The sequence below is a fragment of the Plecotus auritus genome (genome assembly GCF_963455305.1).
Source record: "Plecotus auritus genome assembly, chromosome: 7".
NCBI lineage: Eukaryota > Metazoa > Chordata > Mammalia > Chiroptera > Vespertilionidae > Plecotus > Plecotus auritus.
The window spans coordinates 62,588,698-62,607,991 of NC_137774.1; the positions used below are offsets into that span (position 1 = coordinate 62,588,698).

The window sequence follows — 19,294 nt, forward strand, 5'->3', positions numbered from 1 at the left end:
AGCATCAACCCATGAACCAGGAGACAATGATTTGATTCCCAGTCAGGGCACATGCCCAGGTTGTGGACTCAATCCCCAGTAGGGGGCATGCAGGAGGCAGTCAGTCAGTGATTCTCTCTCATCATTGATGTTTCTCTCTCTCTCCTTCTCCCTTCCTCTCTCTGAAATAAAAACTTTTTTTTAATTATTAAAGCCCTAGCCAGTTTGCTCAATGGTTAGAGTGTCAGCCCTCAGACTGAAGGGTCTCGGGTCTGATTCTGGTCAAGGGCACGAACTTGAGTTGCAGGTTTGATCCCTAGCCCTGTCAGGGTCTGTGTGGGAGGCAACCAATCAATGTGTCTTTCACATCAATGTTTCTCTCTCTCTGTCTCTCTTCCTCCCTTCCACTCTCTCTAAAAATCAATGGAGCCCTAGTCAGTTTGGCTCAGTGGATAGAGCATCGGCCTGCGGACTAAAGGGTCCCGGGTTCGATTCCAGTCAAGGGCACATGCCCGGGTTGCGGGCTCAGTACCCAGTGGGGGACGTGCAGGAGGCAGCCGATCAGTGATTCTCTCTCATCATTGATGTTTCTATCTCTTCCTTTCCTTTCCTCTCTGAAATCAATAAAAATATATTTTTTAAAAAACCAATGGAAAAAATAACCTCAGGGGAGGATAAACAACAACAAAAAGGAATTATTAAAAAATGTTTATCAAGGAGACAATCAACTTATCCCCACCAGATGGAAGCTTCCCATTTGGCTAAACTGTTATTGGAGATTTGAAGTAGAAAACTGGGAGTGCACATCTGTGGTCTCATCTTACATTTGGTTCCCAAGAGCCCACATGGCCCTTAAGGCTGGTTTTCTGTTCCACCTCCGTGCACACCTAAGGCCAGCTCACACCTTCTCCAGGGCATGCCATCCCCAACCCTTGCCTGGCAAACAGAATGAGCCAAGCGACCAGTGGAGGTGGGGACATTACCAGAGGCACCGCACTGATCTGGATGAGGAGGTTCTGGGTTTCCATCTCGCTGTACCTGAGTTGGTAGGGCTTGTACGGACTGTAAACAGCACCCACCAGCTCCATGATTTTCACCGGGTTGTGCTCATCTTCAGGGAATAAGAAGGGAGAGGCAATCATGAACACAGTCAGAAATCAGTCCTGGGAAACGACAGGGGACAACTACTGGGACTCTCCCGTTTCATCTCAGGGTAACTACTATGACAGTCACTAGCCTGCTTTTACTGTCCCTGGGAGCTGCAACATTCACAAATATCTTGATACATTTGAACTTGGTGTACTGTTTGTCTAAAAAGCACTATTAAAGCTCTCACCCCCTAACTCCAACAACCCATTGTGGTTAAGAATCCCTTCATATTGCAATTGAAAAGTAAAAAATTATTTAAAGTCAAAAAGAAAAGAAAAAGAACACCTTCAAATGATGCAGAGGCCCCGCAGGGGAGCACTCTCCCGGGCTTTACAGAACAGGTGCTCACACCAGGGATTCCCGAAATGCCCATCTTCAACACATAAAAATGTAAAACTTCTGTATCAAAAATTTAAATGACACAGCAATTCAACTTCTAAGGTGACCATTTACCCAGTGGCTTTGGCATCCATTGATAATCTCTGCCTGAATAGACTTTATCATTACTGACCATAAATGGATTTTTTTTCCTTTTTTTTTTTTTACTTAAATCCTCACCAAGGATGTTTTTATTGATTTTTAGGGAGGGGGGAAGAGAGGGAAGGAGATTAGGGAGAGGGGAGAGAGGGAGAGAGAAACATCAATGTAGAGAGAGACATCTTTCGGTTGCCTCCCACATGCACCCTGACTGGGGATTGAACTGCAACCTAGATGTGTGCCCTGACCAGGAACCGCACTGACAGCCTTTTGGTGCATGGGACAATACTCTAACCACCTGAGCCACCCAGCCAGGGCTCTTTCTCACTCTTTAATATGAACTCATGAATTCTTTTTTATTCATTGTGTTTTTAAGCCACTACTGTCATTATTCATTTTAATATTTAAATTATTTCAACTATGGTCAGTGGCTGCTCCTTCAAGTTAGCGCCTGTACCTTTTTGATATGTCCCTATCAGTCTGAGTTCTTTCTTGCTTTTTGACACAAAATGTTCCAAGAACCAATAAAAAGATATAGTAACTCATAGTTATAAAGTAGCCATTAAACATTTAATGACATAAGAAAATGCTCCTTATATTATTTTAAGCAAAAAAAAAGATAATATAAGATTATATACAAGTATTTAAAAATATATACACATATGCATGTGTGTGCATATAAAGTATTTACATGTATTTATGAAAAATGTGTCTTTATATTTGAATTACTGGGAGGCAATACAGAAGGTTGTAGTGACTCTCTCCGAGTGATAAGTTTACAGATCATTTTTATCCTCTTTATTTTTGTGTTTCCAAAGGACTTTTACATTTTAAAAAATACCTTTTTAAAACTCACTTTAGGAACCATTAGAGATCTTACCCACTATGGCTGACTACCAAAGCACTTCTCTCCTCATTCCTCTCTCTCTTCCTTCCTCTCTGCAACACTGTCCATGCCCAGGGAGGAAGGCCGCCTGCCCCTGGCGCACGTGCCCACCTCGGCTCCAGCAGGACGCATGGTCTCCACACCCACTCCGGCCACTTGGAAGGGCACCCCTGGTCCCCTGGAAGCTGCCACAGCCACCGTGCCTCTCCCACAACCAAGACCTGACCAGTGAGTGTGCCAATAACACCTATGAATCACCAGGAGCCTGAACAATAAACATACTCCCTGGAATGTCCAAGGCAATTATATGCCAGTGTAATTAAAGAGAATAACTATTAAAATAAGCTGAGCTGGTGACAGAGTAGCCACACAGCACAAGCAGCCTTTCCTGGAGCTATTTCCTGATCTGACAGCAGCATGCGTCACAATGTCTGTGGTACCTAAGAGTTGATGGTGCTTTAGGAACAGATGGAAACCGCTGGGGATGCACGGCACCATCAGCATCATGTGCCTGAACGAAGACAGGAAGTGCTCTGCTCTCAGATGGCAGCAGGGGATGCCCATTCTCCCTGTGGCCACCTTCAGTCCTGACACAGCATCCCTGCTCAAAACTTGTTGTCACAGCAAAGCTCCTCTGAAACCTAACTTTTAGGTTGAACTGACTGAGGTGATACGATTATTTAAAAGGATGAGGACACTGCCCCGGCCTGGGGCTCGGTTGGTTGGGCGTCATCCCGTACACCAAGGGGGTTGAGGGTTTGATTCCCGGTCAGGGAACATTCCTGGCTGCAGGTTCAATCCCGAGGGGGAAGGGGAGGCACGTGTGGGAAGCAACAGATCAATGTTTCTCGCTCATATCAATGTTTCTCTTTCTCTCTCCCTCCTCATTCCTCTCCCTTTTCCTTCCTCTCTAAAAATCAATGAGCATGTCCTTGGGTGAGGACTGAGGAAAAATAGTTTTAAATAAAGGAAGAGGACACTACCTTCCCAAAGGAACCTCTGCCAACTGGTGGCCACTACGTCCACCTGCCCTCTTTCACCGCCTGAGACCCTCAGAAAGGCGCAGCGCCTCCGAGTGTGCCAAGCACCGGCAGCACTACTGCTAGGTAAATCTATGCCAATGGCAGGCAAACTCATTAGTCAACAGAGCCAAATATCAACAGTACAACGAATGAAATTTCTTTTGAGAGCCAAATTTTTTAAACTTAAACTTCTTCTAACGCCACTTCTTCAAAACAGACTCGCCCAGGCCGTGGTATTTTGTGGAAGAGCCACACGCAAGGGGCCAAAGAGCCATATGTGGCTCGCGAGCTGCAGTTTGCCAACCACGGATCTATGCAGCAGCAACTATTCCCATGAGGGCGCTGTTTTCGTGGAAAAAGGTTTCATATCTGTTGAGAAGGAAAACAGTGACTCCTCCCATTCCTGTAAAATCAGTCGCCTAAAAAGGCAAACCAACCCAGGCCTCAGAAGCGTGAACAAAGTGAGTCAAGACAAGCCAGAGCCTGGGAGAGGGCTGTTTACCTGCGTGGGGTTGCAGTGCCATCTCCAGCCCCTTGGCAAAGTGGGCAGTGGCAGCGTACAGCTCCAGCAGCTTGGGGAGCTCCAGCTCAGGCCCCACCCGCTCCACACTGGAGCCCAGGCACATGGGCAGAGAGGGTGCCAAGTCCCCCAGGGTCTGAATCAGCAGCACAGTCACCACCTCGTAGGGGTTCTTGAAAACCTGCAGTGGGAGAGGGGTACGTGCGTTAGCACGCATGATCAAATGGGTGCATGCCTTCTAAAGAAGCAATCTCCTGGACCACTCCAAGGGGCCTAATCAAAAGCTATGAGCTTCTGCTGAAGTGGATCAGTGATGAAAATAACCAAATCTGAGCATCAGAAGACCTTCCAGTCCACCTGATGCATGATCTCTCTAGTTCTGAGAAGCAAAAGTATAAAGTAATTTAAAACAATGAGTGTGAGTGTGTGTGTGTGTGTGTGTGTGTGTGTGTGTGTGTGTTCGTGTTTGTAAAGGTGACAGTGGTAACTGAGGACTTGCTGATGGATGAACGAGACTGGGGTGGGAAGATGGGGACATATGTGTTTGAAAGGCTGATCAGTTCTGAGCAATGATGAAAAGGTTCGACTACTGACCTCTGTAATTATGAAGGTTTCTATACTTGACCTGAGCTAAAAAAAAAAAAAAAAGCTATGAGCCCCAAGTTTTCTTCACAGCACATGTGAACATGCTCAGAAACAAAAGAACTGGCAGGACTTGCAACTTGTCCAGAACATTGGCTATTACATGCCTATCACAGGCCCCAAGAGCTGAACTATTTCAAATCTACGAAATGGGGTATTCAGATGGTCACCAAAAACTGGCTAGAGAGAGGACTGTGAAGATGACAATGCAGAAATTGGGAGGGTATAGAAAGGGGAACAAAATAGAATTAAAGAGCAATTCACTGAAAAAGAGTTGAAGGACCTCCCAGCTCGCAGCCACCTCTCCTCTTGACACAGATCTTCAGTAAAGGGAAGGACCACCAGGAATAGTGTATCCAGAGCCTTTCAGATTATAGATTCATCTGTTCATCGAGGCTTTACCCCATTCTGTAAACATCAGGTACCTTAGACTAAACTAACACAGTGAAGTTAGAGGGGGATGCTTTCAGATTACCACTGCTGATTAAATGCTTTTTTATTATCACACTAGTGGCCCGGTGCACAAAATTCGTGCACATTAAAAGGGAATTAATTAGAGGAAATATTTTAATATTGCTATTTGCCCTCTCTCTATAATAGAAGTATCAGAGATGAAAGAAAATTAGTAAAATTTATATGAAAATCTTCCTCCTCTCAGAGTCTGAGGCACGCCACGGGACCCAGAGTCAAGTCCCTACCCACCCGCGCGTGTCTCGAAATCACGCGAGACCCAGACCCAGCCAGCCCCACCCATATTGGGCAAGATCCAGAGCCGGCCGGCCCCACCCCCATCAAGCCCTGCCAGGCAGGGGGGCGCAATCTCAGGTCCCCCGGCCCGACGTTGGGCAGGGGGTGCAGCCTCAGGTCCCCCGTCAAGCCCCACTGGGTCGGGGGGGGTGCAGCCTCAGGTCCCCCGTAAAGTCCCATTGGGCAAGGGGTGCAGTCTCAGGTCCCCCGGTGCACACCAGGCAGGGGGCGCACCCTCAGGTCTTCCGGCCCGGCGCCGGGGCAGGGGGCATGGCCTGAGGTCCCCCAGCCTGGCACCAGGGTGGGGGGCATGCCTTGAGGTCCCCCAGCCCAGCACCAGGGCGGGGGGCACACCTTGAGGACCCGCATCAAGCCCCGCCGGGCGGGGGGCGCAGCCTGAGGTCCCCGGTCAAGCCCCTCCGGGCAGGGGATGGGGGGTACGGCATGAGGTCCCCCCGGCCTGGCGCTGGGGCGGGGGGCATGCCTTGAGGTCCCCTGTCATGGCTCCTCGCAGTTCACCCAGATTTGGTTCTGCTTGGTCAGTTTCTATAACAGTCAGCGTCAAAAGCTCCACCTCCTAGGCAGCCATTGCTGCCTTGCAGTTCACTCAGATTTGGTTCTGATTGGTCAGTTTCTGAGCCAGTCAGCATCAAAAGCTATGCCTCCTAGGCAGCCATTGGGTCCTCAGAGTTCACCCAGATTTGATTCTGATTGGTTGGTTTCTATGCCAGTCAGCGTCAAAAGCTCCACCTCCTAGGCAGCCATTGGCTCCTCGTAGTTCACCCAGATTTGGTTCCGATTGGTCGATTCCTATACCAGTCAGCGTCTCGGGGCCTATCTCTGGGCCTGATCAGAGGCAGGGCTGACCAGCAGCCCCCGCAGCTGTTGGCCAGGCCAGGAGAGAAAGAGAGGCAAGGGCTGATCAACAGCTGCCATGGAGTCTGCAGGTCAGACGCTGCTTCTCTCTCCAGGCCTCTCTCGGGGCCTAATCTATAGCTCCCTCAGCAGTCAGTGCTGGGTCGCCACAGCGCTCACGCGGCGACCCAGCACTGACTGCAGAACTGACTTTCAGTGTTTGGTAAGCTGTTTGGACATTATGGACCCTGGATCTTTATATACAGAGATATAAATAAAGAGGTAATAGGCAAATTGACCCTCACACCCTCACGAGGTGGCTGTCTACAACCAGGCCAGCAGAGGGATTAGTGAGGGACGACCAAACGACTGAATAAACAGGCTGCATGAGGCGACCAGGCCGGCAGAGGGGTTAGTGAGGGATGACCAAATGAATCAACAGCAGGCTGTGTGGGGCAATCAAGCCGGCGGGGGCACCATGAGGGGCAACAAGGCCGACAGGGCTGGGCAGTTAGGGGCGACCAGGCCAGCAACAGGAAGGTGATTTAGGGGTGACCAGGCCACCAGAGGGGCAGTTGGGGCGACCAGGCCAGCAGAGGGGGTCAGGTGGGGGCTACCAGGCTGGCAAGGGAGGCAGTAAGAGGTGACTAGGCCAGCGGGGGGTGCAGTAAGGGGTGACCAGGCAAACAGGCAGGTGAGCAATTAGGAGCCAGAGGTCCAGAATTGTGAGAGGGATGTCTGACTGCCGGCTTAGGCCCGATCCCGGTGATCAGGCCTAAACCGGCAGTCAGACATCCTCCAAGGAGTCCCAGATTGGAGAGGGTGCAGGCTGGGCTGAGGAACACATACTCTCCCCCCTATGCACGAATTTTGTGCACCAGGCCTCTAATATAAATATATAACTTAAACATGCACAGACATAAAGCAAAATATAAGACTGTTCTTATGCAGCTCTAAAGCCAAAAAAGGTATGAGTTTAAAAACTACAAAATCAATAAATTAAAACTTTTATTAGAAAATACCTTGAGATAAATGAAAATGAAAACACTACATAGCAAAACTTAGGGGATACAGCATAAGCAGTGCTAAGAGGAAAATTTATAGCTGTAGATGCAGACATTAAAAAAGAAATGTCTCGCCCTAGCCAGTTTGGCTCAGTAGATAGAGCATCGGCCTGCAGACTCAAGGGTCCCAGGTTCGATTCCGGTCAAGGGCATGTACCTTGGTTGTGGGCACATCCCCAATAAGGGGTGTGCAGGAGGCAGCTGATTGATGTTTCTCTCTCATCGATGGTTCTTACTCTCTGTCCCTCTCCCTTCCTCTCTGTAAAAAATCAATAAAATATATTTTTTTAAAAAAAGAAATGTCTCAAATCAGTGGCCTAACTGTACACATTAAGAAACTAGAAAAAAAGAAACTAAACTCAACAATAGCAAAAGAACAAAAATAACAAAGATTAGAGCAGAGATATATGAAAGAATAGAAAAATCAATTTAAAAATCAATTAAGACTAGAAGTTGGTTCTTTGAAAAAATTAAAATGAACAAATCTTTATCTAGATTGATGAAGAAAAAAGAGGGATGACTCAAATTAATAAAATTAAACATGAAAGTGAGGACATTACTACAAATTTTATAGAAACAAAAAGGATTATAAGAGAATATCATGTATAATTGTATGGCAACAAATTAACTTAGATGAAATGGACATATTAATAAATAAAATTGATCAAAACTGACTCAGAAGAAATAGAAAATCTGAACAGACCTATAACTAGTATGGAGATTGAATCAATAATCAAAAACCTCCCAACAAAGAAAAACCCAGAACAGATGGCTTCACTGGTGAATTTCTACCAAACAATTAAGGAAGAATTAACATGAATCCTTCTCAAACTCTTCCAAAAACTGAAGAGGAAGAGACGTGCTGTGGTCTGAACTGTGTCCACCCCCCGCCCCCCAACCAAAATTCATACATAGAAATCCAAACCCCTTCTAGTACCTCAGAAAGTACCGCATTTGGAAAGAGGGCCTTTAAAGAGGCAACCAAGGCCCTACCCTATTTGGCTCAGTGGATAGAGCGTCAGCCTGCAGACCAAATGGTCCCAGGTTCTATTCTGGTCAAGGGCAAATGCCTCAGTTGAAGGCTCCTCCCCAGCCCCGGGGCCTGGTCAGGGCATGTGCAGGAGGCAATCAATCAATGTATTTCTCTCACATCAATATTTCTCTCTGTCTTTCCCTCTCTCTTCCACTCTAAAATTCAATGGAAAAATATCCTTGGGTGAGGATTTTTTTAAAATAAATCAATAAAGAGGCAACTAAGGTAAAATAAGGTCGTCTGGGTGGGCCCTAATCCTTACGAGAGCAGATTGGGACACAGACACACTGAAGGATGACCATGTAAGGACACAGGGAGAACCAGCCATCTGCAAGCCAAGGAGAGAGGCTTCAGTAGAAACCAACCCAGCTCCCCTTGAGACAGCATGGAGGGACCTGGAGAGTATTATGCTAAGCAAAATAAACCAACAGGAGAAAGACAAGTATTGCATGATCTCACCCATAGGTGGAATCGAATGAACAAGATAAACCATTGAATGAAATAGATCCAGAGACTTAGAAGCATGGAACAGACGACTGAATCTCAAAGAGAAGGCAAGGGGTGAGGGGGGAAGAGTAAGGGGTGGGGATGGGAAAAGACCAACTAAAGAACTTGTATGCATATATGCATAACCCATGGACACAGACAATAGGATGGTGAAGGCCTGGGGTGGGGGCAGGGTGGGCTAAAAAGGGTCAATGGGGAGGGGGGAAACGGGTACATATGTAATACTTTCAACAATAAAGATTTTAAAAGGAAGAAAGAAACCAACCCTGCTGAGATCTTCATCTTGAACTTCTAGCCTCCAGAACTGTGAGAAAATGAATTCCTGCTGTTTAAACCACCTGATCTGTGGTGCTGTTATAGGAGCCCTAGCAAACTAATACAGAATACTGTTAAACTAATTCTAAGAGGCCAGCATTACCCTGACACCAAAGTTAGACAGAGACTAAAAGAAAAGAAAATTATATACTAACTAGAGGCCTAGTGCACGAATTCATGCACCAGTGGGATTCCCTCAGCCTGGTCTGTGCCCTCTCCCAATCCAGGACCCCTCAGGGGATGTCGGACTACCAGTTTCACCCGATCCCCGCAGGCGAAACCGGCAGTCCAACATCCCTCAAGGCATGTTGTAGTGAACGAAGCGGGAGGTGGCCAGGGAGGAGCCCGTGCCCGGGTGTTACACTGCTCCCGCTCAATCCAGCCCCGCTGCACCTGCCGCCACCGCTCCATAGCACTGCCGCAGAGGCGGGAAAGGCTCCTGCTGCCACAGCTACTCTCGCCAGCCATGAGCCCGGCTTCTGGCTGAGCAGCACTCCTGCTGTGGGAGTGCACTGACTACCAGAGGGAAGCTCCTGCATTGAGCATCTGCCCCCTGATGGTCAGAGCACATCACAGCGACTGGTCGTTAACGGTCGCTTAAGCTTTTATATATATAGATATCCCTTATGAATACAAAAATCCTAAACAAGATACATGTAAACCAAATTCAGCAGCACATAAAAAAGATTATACACCATGACCAAGTGAAACTGATCTCCAAAATGCAAGGATGGTTCAATATACACTAATGTAATATACATGACGTAATATTGCACATTTACAGAATAAAGGAAAAAATACATGATCATCTCAATTTATGCAGAAAAAGCATAATAAAAATTCAATAAACTAGTAATAGAAAAAAACTTCTATAACATGATAAAGACCATTTATGAAAACACCCCAGCTAACATCATACTCAAAAATTAATAAAAATATTTTAATTTTTTTAAAAAATCCATTGTGTTTCTATACACTAACAGTGAACAATCTGAAAAGAAAATTAAGAAAACAATTCCATTTACAATAGCATCAAAAAGAATAAAATACTTAGAAATAAACACAATCAAGGAACTGAAAGACTTGTACACCGAAAACAACAAAACACTGCTGAAAGAAATTAAAGAACACACAAATAAAACGGAAAACATTCCATGTTCATAAATCGAAAGGCTTAATATTGTTAAGATGGTTGTAACTACCAAAGTGATCTACAGATTCAATGCAACTCCTTCAAAATCCCAATGATATTTTATGGAGAAAAGGAAAAGCCCATCCTAAAATTCATATGGAATTTCAGAGGATGCCAAACAGCCAAAACAATCTTAAAAAAGAACAATGTTAGCAGTTTCCTACTTTCCAATTTCAAAACATACTACAAAGCTCCAATAATCAAAACAGTGTGGTGCTGGCTTAAGAAAAAACATATAAACCAACAGAGTAGAATAGAGAGCCCAGCAATAAACTTTCATGTCAGTGGTGAAATTATTTTTAACATAAGTGCCAAAACCATTCAATAGGGGAAAGAACAAGCATATCAACAAATGGTGCTCAGCCCCAGCCGGTTTTGCTCAGTGGATAGAGCGTCTCCTGCAGACTAAAGGATCCCATGTTCAATTCCAGCCAAGGGCACATGCCCAGGTTGTGGGCTTGATCCCCCCTTGTGGGGGGCATGCAGAAGGCAGCCGATCAATGATTTCCTCTCATCATTGATGTTTCTATCTCTCTCCTTTCCTCTCTGAAATCAATTAAATAAATAAATAAATAAATAAATAAATAAATAAATAAATAAATAAATACAGTGCTCAGAAAACTGGATATCCACATGCAAATGAAAGATTTTGGATTCTTATTTAACACTGTAAAAAAAATTAACTCATAACATTAAGAGTTAAACTATAAAAGAAGACATAGGAAAAAATTCTATGTCCTTGGATTTAGCAACAGTTTATTACGTATGACATCAAAAGCATAGACGACAAAAGAAAAAATAAGTTGTACAAAATCAAAACTTTAAAATTTTGTGCATCAAAAGACACTATCAAGTCCTGGACAGGTTGCTCAGTTGGTTGGAGTGTCTTCCCGATATGCCAAGGTTGCAGGTTTAATCCCTGGTCAGGGTACATACAAGAATCAACCAGTGAATACATAAATGGTTGGAACATCAAATCAATGTTTCTCTTCCTCTCTCTCTCTAAAAAAAAAAAAAAAAAAGCCCTAACCAATTTGGCTCAGTGGATAGAGCATTAGCCTGCAGACTGAAAGGTCCCAGGTTCAATTCCGGTCAAGGGCATGTACCTTGGTTGCGGGAGGTGTGCAGGAGGCAGCTGATTGATGTTTCTCTTTCATCAATGTTTCTATCTCTATCCCTCTCCCTTTCTCTCTGTAAAAATATCAATAAAATATATTTAAATAAATAAATAAAAACAAAAAGACACTATCAAGAGAATAAAATGAAAACCCACAGAATGGGGAAAAAATATTTTCAAGTCATATATCTAATAAGGGGTATATATAAGGAACTCCTACAATTCAATAACATTAAAACAAACAACCCAACTCAAAAATGGGCAAAATACTTTAAAAAACTTATCTCCAACACGGCTGGCATGGCTCAGTGATTGAGTGTCAACCTATGAACCAGGAGGTCACAGTTCTAGTTCCGGTCAGGGCACATACCAGGATTGCAGGCTCAGTCGACAGTGTGGAGCGTGCAGAAGGCAGCTGATCAGTGATACTCTGTCATCATTGATGTTTCTATCTCTCTCTCTCTCCCCCTTTCTCTCTGAAATCAATAAAAATATTTTTTTAAAAAGACATATCTCCAAATAAGCTAATACAAATGACATACCACATTATCCACTAGGATGGCTATCATAAAAAATTTTTAAAAAGACAAGTGTTGGCAAGGATGTGAAGAAATTAGAACTCTTGTGCATTGCTGGGAGGAATATAAAAATAGTATAGCTGCTGTGCAAATTAGTTGGCAGCTCCCCAAAATGTCAAAAAATTACAGTATGACCCCATAGTTCCAGTCTTAGGTATATACCCAAAAGAACTGAGAACAGGGACACAGCCCAGTGGGTTTGGCTCAGTGGATAGAGCGACCCGTGGACTGAGGGGTCCCGAGTTCAATTCCAGTCAGGGGCACATACCACGGTTGCAGGCTCAATCCCCAGCCCTGGTTGGGGCACATGCGGGAGGCAACTAGTCGGTGTGTCTCTTACACATTGATGTTTCTCTCTGTGTCTCTCCCCTTCCCTTCCACTCTCTCTAAAAATCAATGGGAAAATATCCTCAGGTAAGGATTAACAACAAGAACAACAAAAAATACTTTAAAAAAAAAAGAAAACAGAAACACAAATAGATATTTGTACACCAATGTTCATTATTTTCAATAGCCAACAGGTAGAAGCAATTCAAGTGTCTCTCATCAGATGGATGGATAAACAAAAGGTGGTACATATATACAATGGAATATTATTCAGTCATAAAAAAAGATGACATTCTGATACACGTTACAAAATGGATGATGCCTGAAAATATGCTAAGTGAAATAAGGCAGACAAAGGGACAAATATTGTATGATTCCATTGATATGAAGTATCTACAATAGGAAAATTTATAGGAACCGTAGACTAGTAGTTACCAGGTGATGGAGGAGGGAGAAATGGAGAGTTATTGCTTAATGAGTACACTGTTCCTGTTTGAGATGATAAAAAAAAAAGTTCTGGAAGTAATGGTGATAGTTAACATTGTGAATATACTTAATGCCACTTAACTGTACACTTAAAAATGGTTAAAGTGGTACCCTAGCTAGTTTGGCTCAGTGGATAGAGTGTTGGCCTGCAGACTGAAGGATCCCAGGTTCAATTGCAGTCAAGGGCATATGCTGGGTGGCAGGCTCGATCCCCAGTAGGGAGTGTGCAAGAGGCAGCCGATCACTGATTCTCCAATATTGATGTTTCTATCTCTCTCTCCCTCTCTCCCTTCCTCTCCGAAATCAATAAAAATATATATTTTTTTTAAAAGGAACAAACCACTAATACACACAACCACATGAATAAATCTCAAAAAGCGCACTGAAAGAAGCCTTACAAAAAAGACACACACTGCAAGGCTCCCTTCATATCAAATTCTAACACATGCAAACTGACTCATGATCAAAACCAGCAGAACAGCGGATGCCTTCCCAGGTGTTGGTGCAGATTGCCTAGGAGGGAGCATGAGGGAACTTTCTAGGTCAGCCGTGGGCAAACTACGGCCCGCGGGCCGGATCCAGCTGTTCTATCCGGTTCTCTTGCTCTCCCCTCCGCTCCTTTACTTTGAATTTATATTAGTTCACACAAACACTCCATCCATGCTTTTGTTCCGGCCCTCCGGTCCAGTTTAAGAACCCATTGTGGCCCTCGAGTCAAAAAGTTTGCCCACCCCTGTCTAGGTGGTGGTCTCATGTTCTGTACCTTAACAGGGATGAGGCTGCACAGATAGCTGCATTTGTCAAAACTAATCAAATGGCATATTTAAGATTACTGCATTTCCCAATTTTATAAAAAAAAGCATAAACAAATGTTAAACTCTAGTTAAAAATATAAATGTTGTTTGTATGCATATATTCATAACCCATGGACACAGACAATAAGATGGTGAAGGCCTGGGGCAGGGGGCGAGGGTGAGCTAAAAGGGGTCAATGGGGGAAAAAAGGGGGTTGCCCTGGCTGGTTTGGCTCAGTGGATGCAGTGTTGGCCTGCAGACTGAAGGGTCATGGGTTCAATTCTGGTCAGGGGCACATGCCCGGGTTGCGGGCTCGATCCCCAGTGGGGGGCGTGTGGGAGGCATCCGATTGGTGGTTCTCTCTCATCATTGACACTTATATCTCTCTCTCCCTCTCCCTTCCTCTCTGAAATCAATAAAAATATAAGATGGGTCAATGACAGGACAGACACATGGACAAATGCCTAGATCTGTGATAAAGCTAATACAATAAGATGTTCACTGTGGGACCTGGGAGGTGGGTACACGGGTGCTCACTGTACAATTATATCCAGTTTTTATATGTTGGAAAGTTTTCATAGTAAAATACTAGGGGAAGTATCTGAAGGAGACACAGTCACCCCAGCACCCCTGGTGTCTTTTGCACTAGACTGAACTTCAGAAGAGGACCACCACCTCCCATGCTTATATCCTGAAAAGAAAATGGGTCATAGGCCCAAAGTATGACCTAGCATAAATGCATAGCTTGCGAAATTGTGGATGAGGCCTGAACAGAAGTCTGGGAAGTCTAAATCCTTTTTCTTAGATGAAGAACATTTGTACACATGGACAGGACTGTCTCCATCTCGTGCTATTAGCAGAAGAGGCAAGGACACGGGTGGACAGTGAAAACTAAGGGCTCACAAACACTGTAAAACTTCTACGGGACGTTTTTTTCCAGTTTTCTTTTTCAGTCTGAATTAGGTTGATTAAAGGAGGAAGAAATGAGGATGGAGAAGAGTGGCTTCACCACCTTTCATGTCATGACCCTGCAGGACTTCTCTCCGACTGCAGCTGAATTCGCTCCAGCAAATGACTGACAAACATCTAAAGAGGGATTCACAACTAAGTTTGAAAAAATATATAAGTCACACCATAAACAGACCCAGTCAGTCATCACTCAGAAGTCAGGTAGCCTTTTCCCTTCTAAAGGAAGACCCAGGGGGCCTCCTGGCACTGAGACAAGGTAGCTCAGTTAGAGCATCATCCCGATGGGCCAACATTGTGGTTCCATCCCAGGGCAGGGAACATACAAGAATCAACCAATGAATGCATCACTAAGTGGAACAGCAAATCAATCTCTCTCTCTCTCTCTCTCTCTCAATCTCTCTCTCCCCTCTTTCCTCTCTAGAATAAATAAATAAAATCCATCAATCAATAAAAAGACAAGGGGACAATAACTCACACCCTTTAAGGCTAGAGATTTTTGGAAAGAAATGATGAAAACGTTCCGCTTCACATAAGCTGCCCAGTCTCGCCTCTGACCCAAGTCAGAGGGTGCTTGTAAAACCACATTCTTCTGCTAACTCTCAAGGTATTGTGAGAACAAGAGAAACTAACTACAGCCCAGGAAAATTTTATCCAAAGTTAAGATAAAAATGATCTTGATCTTGTTCTCACAAACAGCACCTGACCAAGAGCCGCCTGCTTTCTGATCAGAAGATAATGGCCTCAGGAATTCCACAGCTCCCCTGCTGAACTACAACTAGCACTGCCACATTAGATTCTACTTAAGATACAGACAAGAATGATGATAAGAGCTTTAACAGATCTGGAGGCTTTATTGCCTTGGGATTGGAAGCTTATCTTTAACCCCTTCCATGCTGGCAGCAAGCAGGAGGCTCTTCAGGGGTGCTTGGCAGTTGAGAGGCCACTCCCAGAGCAGATACCTGTCTCCTCGTCACCAAGGCTTTGTTCTCCCCAGAGCCCAAGCGAGCTGTTACCTGCGTAGCCCATTGGGTTTGCGTGTGCCAAGCTCCGAGTAAGACATCGTAGAGTCCGGTGAGCTGCCGCTCCAGGGGGAGGTCGCTCTGGCACAGCTCTTGCCAAGCTGCTACAAGCTGCGCCTGTACAGGCAGAACAAAGGGGCCCCGCTGGGTACACCAACACACGCTGCCTGCTAAACCGCCCTGTCCCCCTACCATGGCAAGCAATGTACTGCTGCTTCCTATCCTGAGCAAGCATGGCCCCACTGATGGTCGTGCACTTCCAAAGAAGACAGGAAAAGCCACTTATAGTTACCAGCTCTGATCATCAATCCAAACCAAATCTGTTCCCTTTAGTGATCCTTTCTCCTTTTATCTTGCTCCAAAAGCAGGCCAACGTACTTCCCTCAGCAGGCCTCCACCCTTCTGAAGTGGGGTAGGGAGCTGTATTTTAGCTTCAAGTCCTAACACTACTGCTTAAATGACACATGAGCATCAGACCTGAAAGAAATCAGGTTGGCCCAGGACACTGTCAAGTTTTTCAGGAACCTAACTTCAACAACCCTAGGAAATATATGAAATTCTCATGGCTGGCTGAGGGCATAATAAAGCTTAAGACATGAATCTCTCTTAAGAGGGAAAAAAACAACTTTTCAGTCTATAAATGAAATCCAGCTGTAAATAAATATAAGAGAGACCAAAACTGATGCTTCCTTTTCCAACTGGCAATTGACTGAATCCCCAGGCTGGACCCTGAGCACCCCCTGCTGGCTAATGAAAAGACAAAGGTCAGAGCAAGGAGGCAATTTTTACCTGTGAGCATGAAAACTAGGATTCCACAAGCATGACCCTGCACAGCTCCTCACCTTGTGACACTTGTAGTAGTATGCAAGGAGTTGGGGCATCCGGTCAATTTCAGTAAACACCTTCACAAACACTTTGGATTGCTCTAAAAGAGGACATAAAACATGCAAATGCTGTTATCAGGTTTTCTGTTGCAACCAGAGAAAGAATTTACCAAAATAAATGTGGATGGACACATGAGCTAGTATTCAGAAATTCCTACCTAGACCATTCCTACCTAACTCACGCGTGGTGATAGTAAATATAAAACGTAAGTAAAGCTGGGGGAGAATCTGTCTCAATTGGACACTGCTTATTCAGAATAATGCATCAATAAGCACCATTATAGCTAAGTTTATACATTGGCCAAGTAATCATTCCATGGGACTAAAAAAAGTTAGAATCAGGGGTGGGGATTAGGCTGTAAAACTGAAGGAACTGCTGCTCAGAGTTGTGTGAGGGGAGGGTGAGAGCCCCCGGCAATTCTGTGCTTTAAGCAACTCACCTGCCTGGTTCCAAGGGAGAAGCATAACATGTTAGCCTCAGAAAGGTATTCCAACAACCGTCCACCAACCCCAAACCCAGAGAAAACTGCAGGCCAAAGAGCGTCAGCAGCTTGCAAGTCAACTGCAAACCCACGTGAGCTCCACTCCTCCTCCAGCCCCGACCTACATGGCCCCATCTAATACTTACATGAACTAAGAACACTGACCCAGGCAGACCGGGCCGTCACACTTCCTAAGTTGGGGAGGATCCTCTTTCTCTGTGTCGCTTGCGCCTCATCAGAAGGGCCTTTCCCAATCAGCCGACCTAGGCTAGATTATTGCTCCTATTCCCTATCACATCTTCCCCTCCATAAAACTAATCACAATCTATATTATTCTATTTAGTTACTTGTATAATAGCTTATGGTCTTTCTTGAAAATATGCGCTCCAGCCCTAGCCAGTTTGGCTCAATGGATAGAGAGTCGACATGCAGACTGAAGGTCCCGGGTTCGATTCTGGTCAAGGGCACATACCTCGGTTGCAGGCTCCTCCCCGACTGGTCGGGGTGTGTGCAGGAGGCAACCAATTGATGTGCTTCTCTCACATGGATATTTCTGTCTTTCCCTCTCTCTTCCATTCTCTCGAAAAATCAATGAAAAAACATCCTAGAGTGAAGATTTAAAAAAAGAAATATAAGCTCCACAGGACTGGGGCCTCTCCTGTCTTGTTTCACTGTTTCTAGGGGTTAGCACAGTCCAAGTAGGCAGTACTAGTAAACGCGCTGCCTTTGAGCCACGCTGCCCAGTGGCACTGGGGTCAGGCTGCAGCACCAGAGCCTGTGCTTGCAAAGAACTGCTCCCACCCAGATCTGTGGGCTACAGGGCAGCACTGAGCTGCCAGGGCAGGTTTTTTGGAGGGGTTGTTGAGGGTGGGGGGGGGGGGGTGGAGAGTTGGAGGGGTTGTGACGACCCAGTCCTTAAGCTAAGGCTGAAATGCCAGGGAGAAGTCAGGGACCGTGTAGGCTCTGCTCCCTAGTCCCCGCACTTCTCCTGAGCCTGCCCTTTAAGTTCCAGCTCTCCCCTTTCCTTGGTGATCAGTGAGACAGGCAGGTTGTTAGTCGTAGTGTGGATGGTGGTAGAGAAGGGACAGAGAAATGGGCCATGGCCTTGAGCAGTTTAAGGGTGTATGGGCTTCGGTCTTGAGGTGTAGGAACTTAACTCATCTGGCTAAGGTGTAGCAGATGTGACCTTTTTACAGAAACTACCATTTAGGGCCAACTGCTCATATGCATACATGCCAAGCATGGGATAAAGCTGTGTGTCCCAGTTAGCCTAAACAGTTTACAACAGGGTCGTTGTGAAGGTTAGATTTTAGGCATCAATCTCCCACCCAGGGTTAGATTTAATGTGCATCACTTCTGAGTACAGGGAAGCACAATTGCAGAGTAAACAGCGTTGGCAACTGGAAGGGGCCCCAAGGAACAGTACCTCAGGCGATACAGTTCAGGACTGGCTTGAGGATAACAGCACCTAGCTTATGTCAGCAGTATTATAGCATGTTCATGTGGGAAACAGAAAACAGAAGAAGAAAAAAAAAACTGCCTATAATCCTATCATGCTCTGTTAAACATTGGCAACATTTTGGTGTATAGTCACAGAATGTTTTTAGAAAAAAACTTCTAGTGTTTACAAGTCTAAATATAATCACAACTTTACAATCTCTACCCAACACAGCAGAATTTATTATTTCTTAAAACTAGTAATAAAGCAAAATTGGGCTATATAGCAAACCCATTTAGTAAACCACTGTGAAACTTAAAAGTAATAACACATGGATTGTTAGCCCTTATAGAGGAATTCAAGATTTTTAAGACTAGTGCATTTAAATTAAACAGACACATTTGTAAAACTGGGGGAAGCTCCTGTTCAGACAACAGAAATAGGAAACTTAACACTGGCGATCATAAGGGCTCTAAGCTCCTGCAAATGCCTCTAACTCAATTCAAAATAACTGCTGGGCACCTGCCAGGGCAGAGCCACCTGCTGGTCCTGTGGGGTTTTGAAATGAACTTGTTTTTGCAGCCCCACATCTACTACTACTTTTCTGCTACAGAACTCAGGTCTTCTCTGAGGAACCATGTATCTGCCTCTCATTCTCCCATTTTCCGCTTAAATGTTCCCAGTGAGGCTGACTCTATAAATGGCTGCAGGGCCTGGCCAGCAAGGGCCTCAAATCCTCCTGATTACAGTAATTGATTCAGAGGTGCAAAAGACTGTCCATTAAATGCCATCAAGATTAACTGTGGGCCCTG

At 45.0% G+C, this 19,294-nt stretch overlaps 1 protein-coding gene across 1 annotated transcript in view; it reads right to left on the minus strand.

Annotated features, from left to right (window-relative positions):
• The window catches only part of COG7 (component of oligomeric golgi complex 7), an 89,063-nt gene that overhangs the window by 37,712 nt on the left and 32,057 nt on the right, over window positions 1-19,294 (minus strand). Inside the window, exons 5-8 of the mRNA XM_080681940.1 lie at window positions 16,521-16,603; window positions 15,673-15,795; window positions 4,016-4,214; window positions 963-1,090 (exon numbers count right to left, since the gene is read on the minus strand). Of these exons, the coding sequence (XP_080538066.1) occupies window positions 963-1,090; window positions 4,016-4,214; window positions 15,673-15,795; window positions 16,521-16,603 (533 nt within the window). The remainder of the gene's footprint in view (window positions 1-962; window positions 1,091-4,015; window positions 4,215-15,672; window positions 15,796-16,520; window positions 16,604-19,294) is intronic.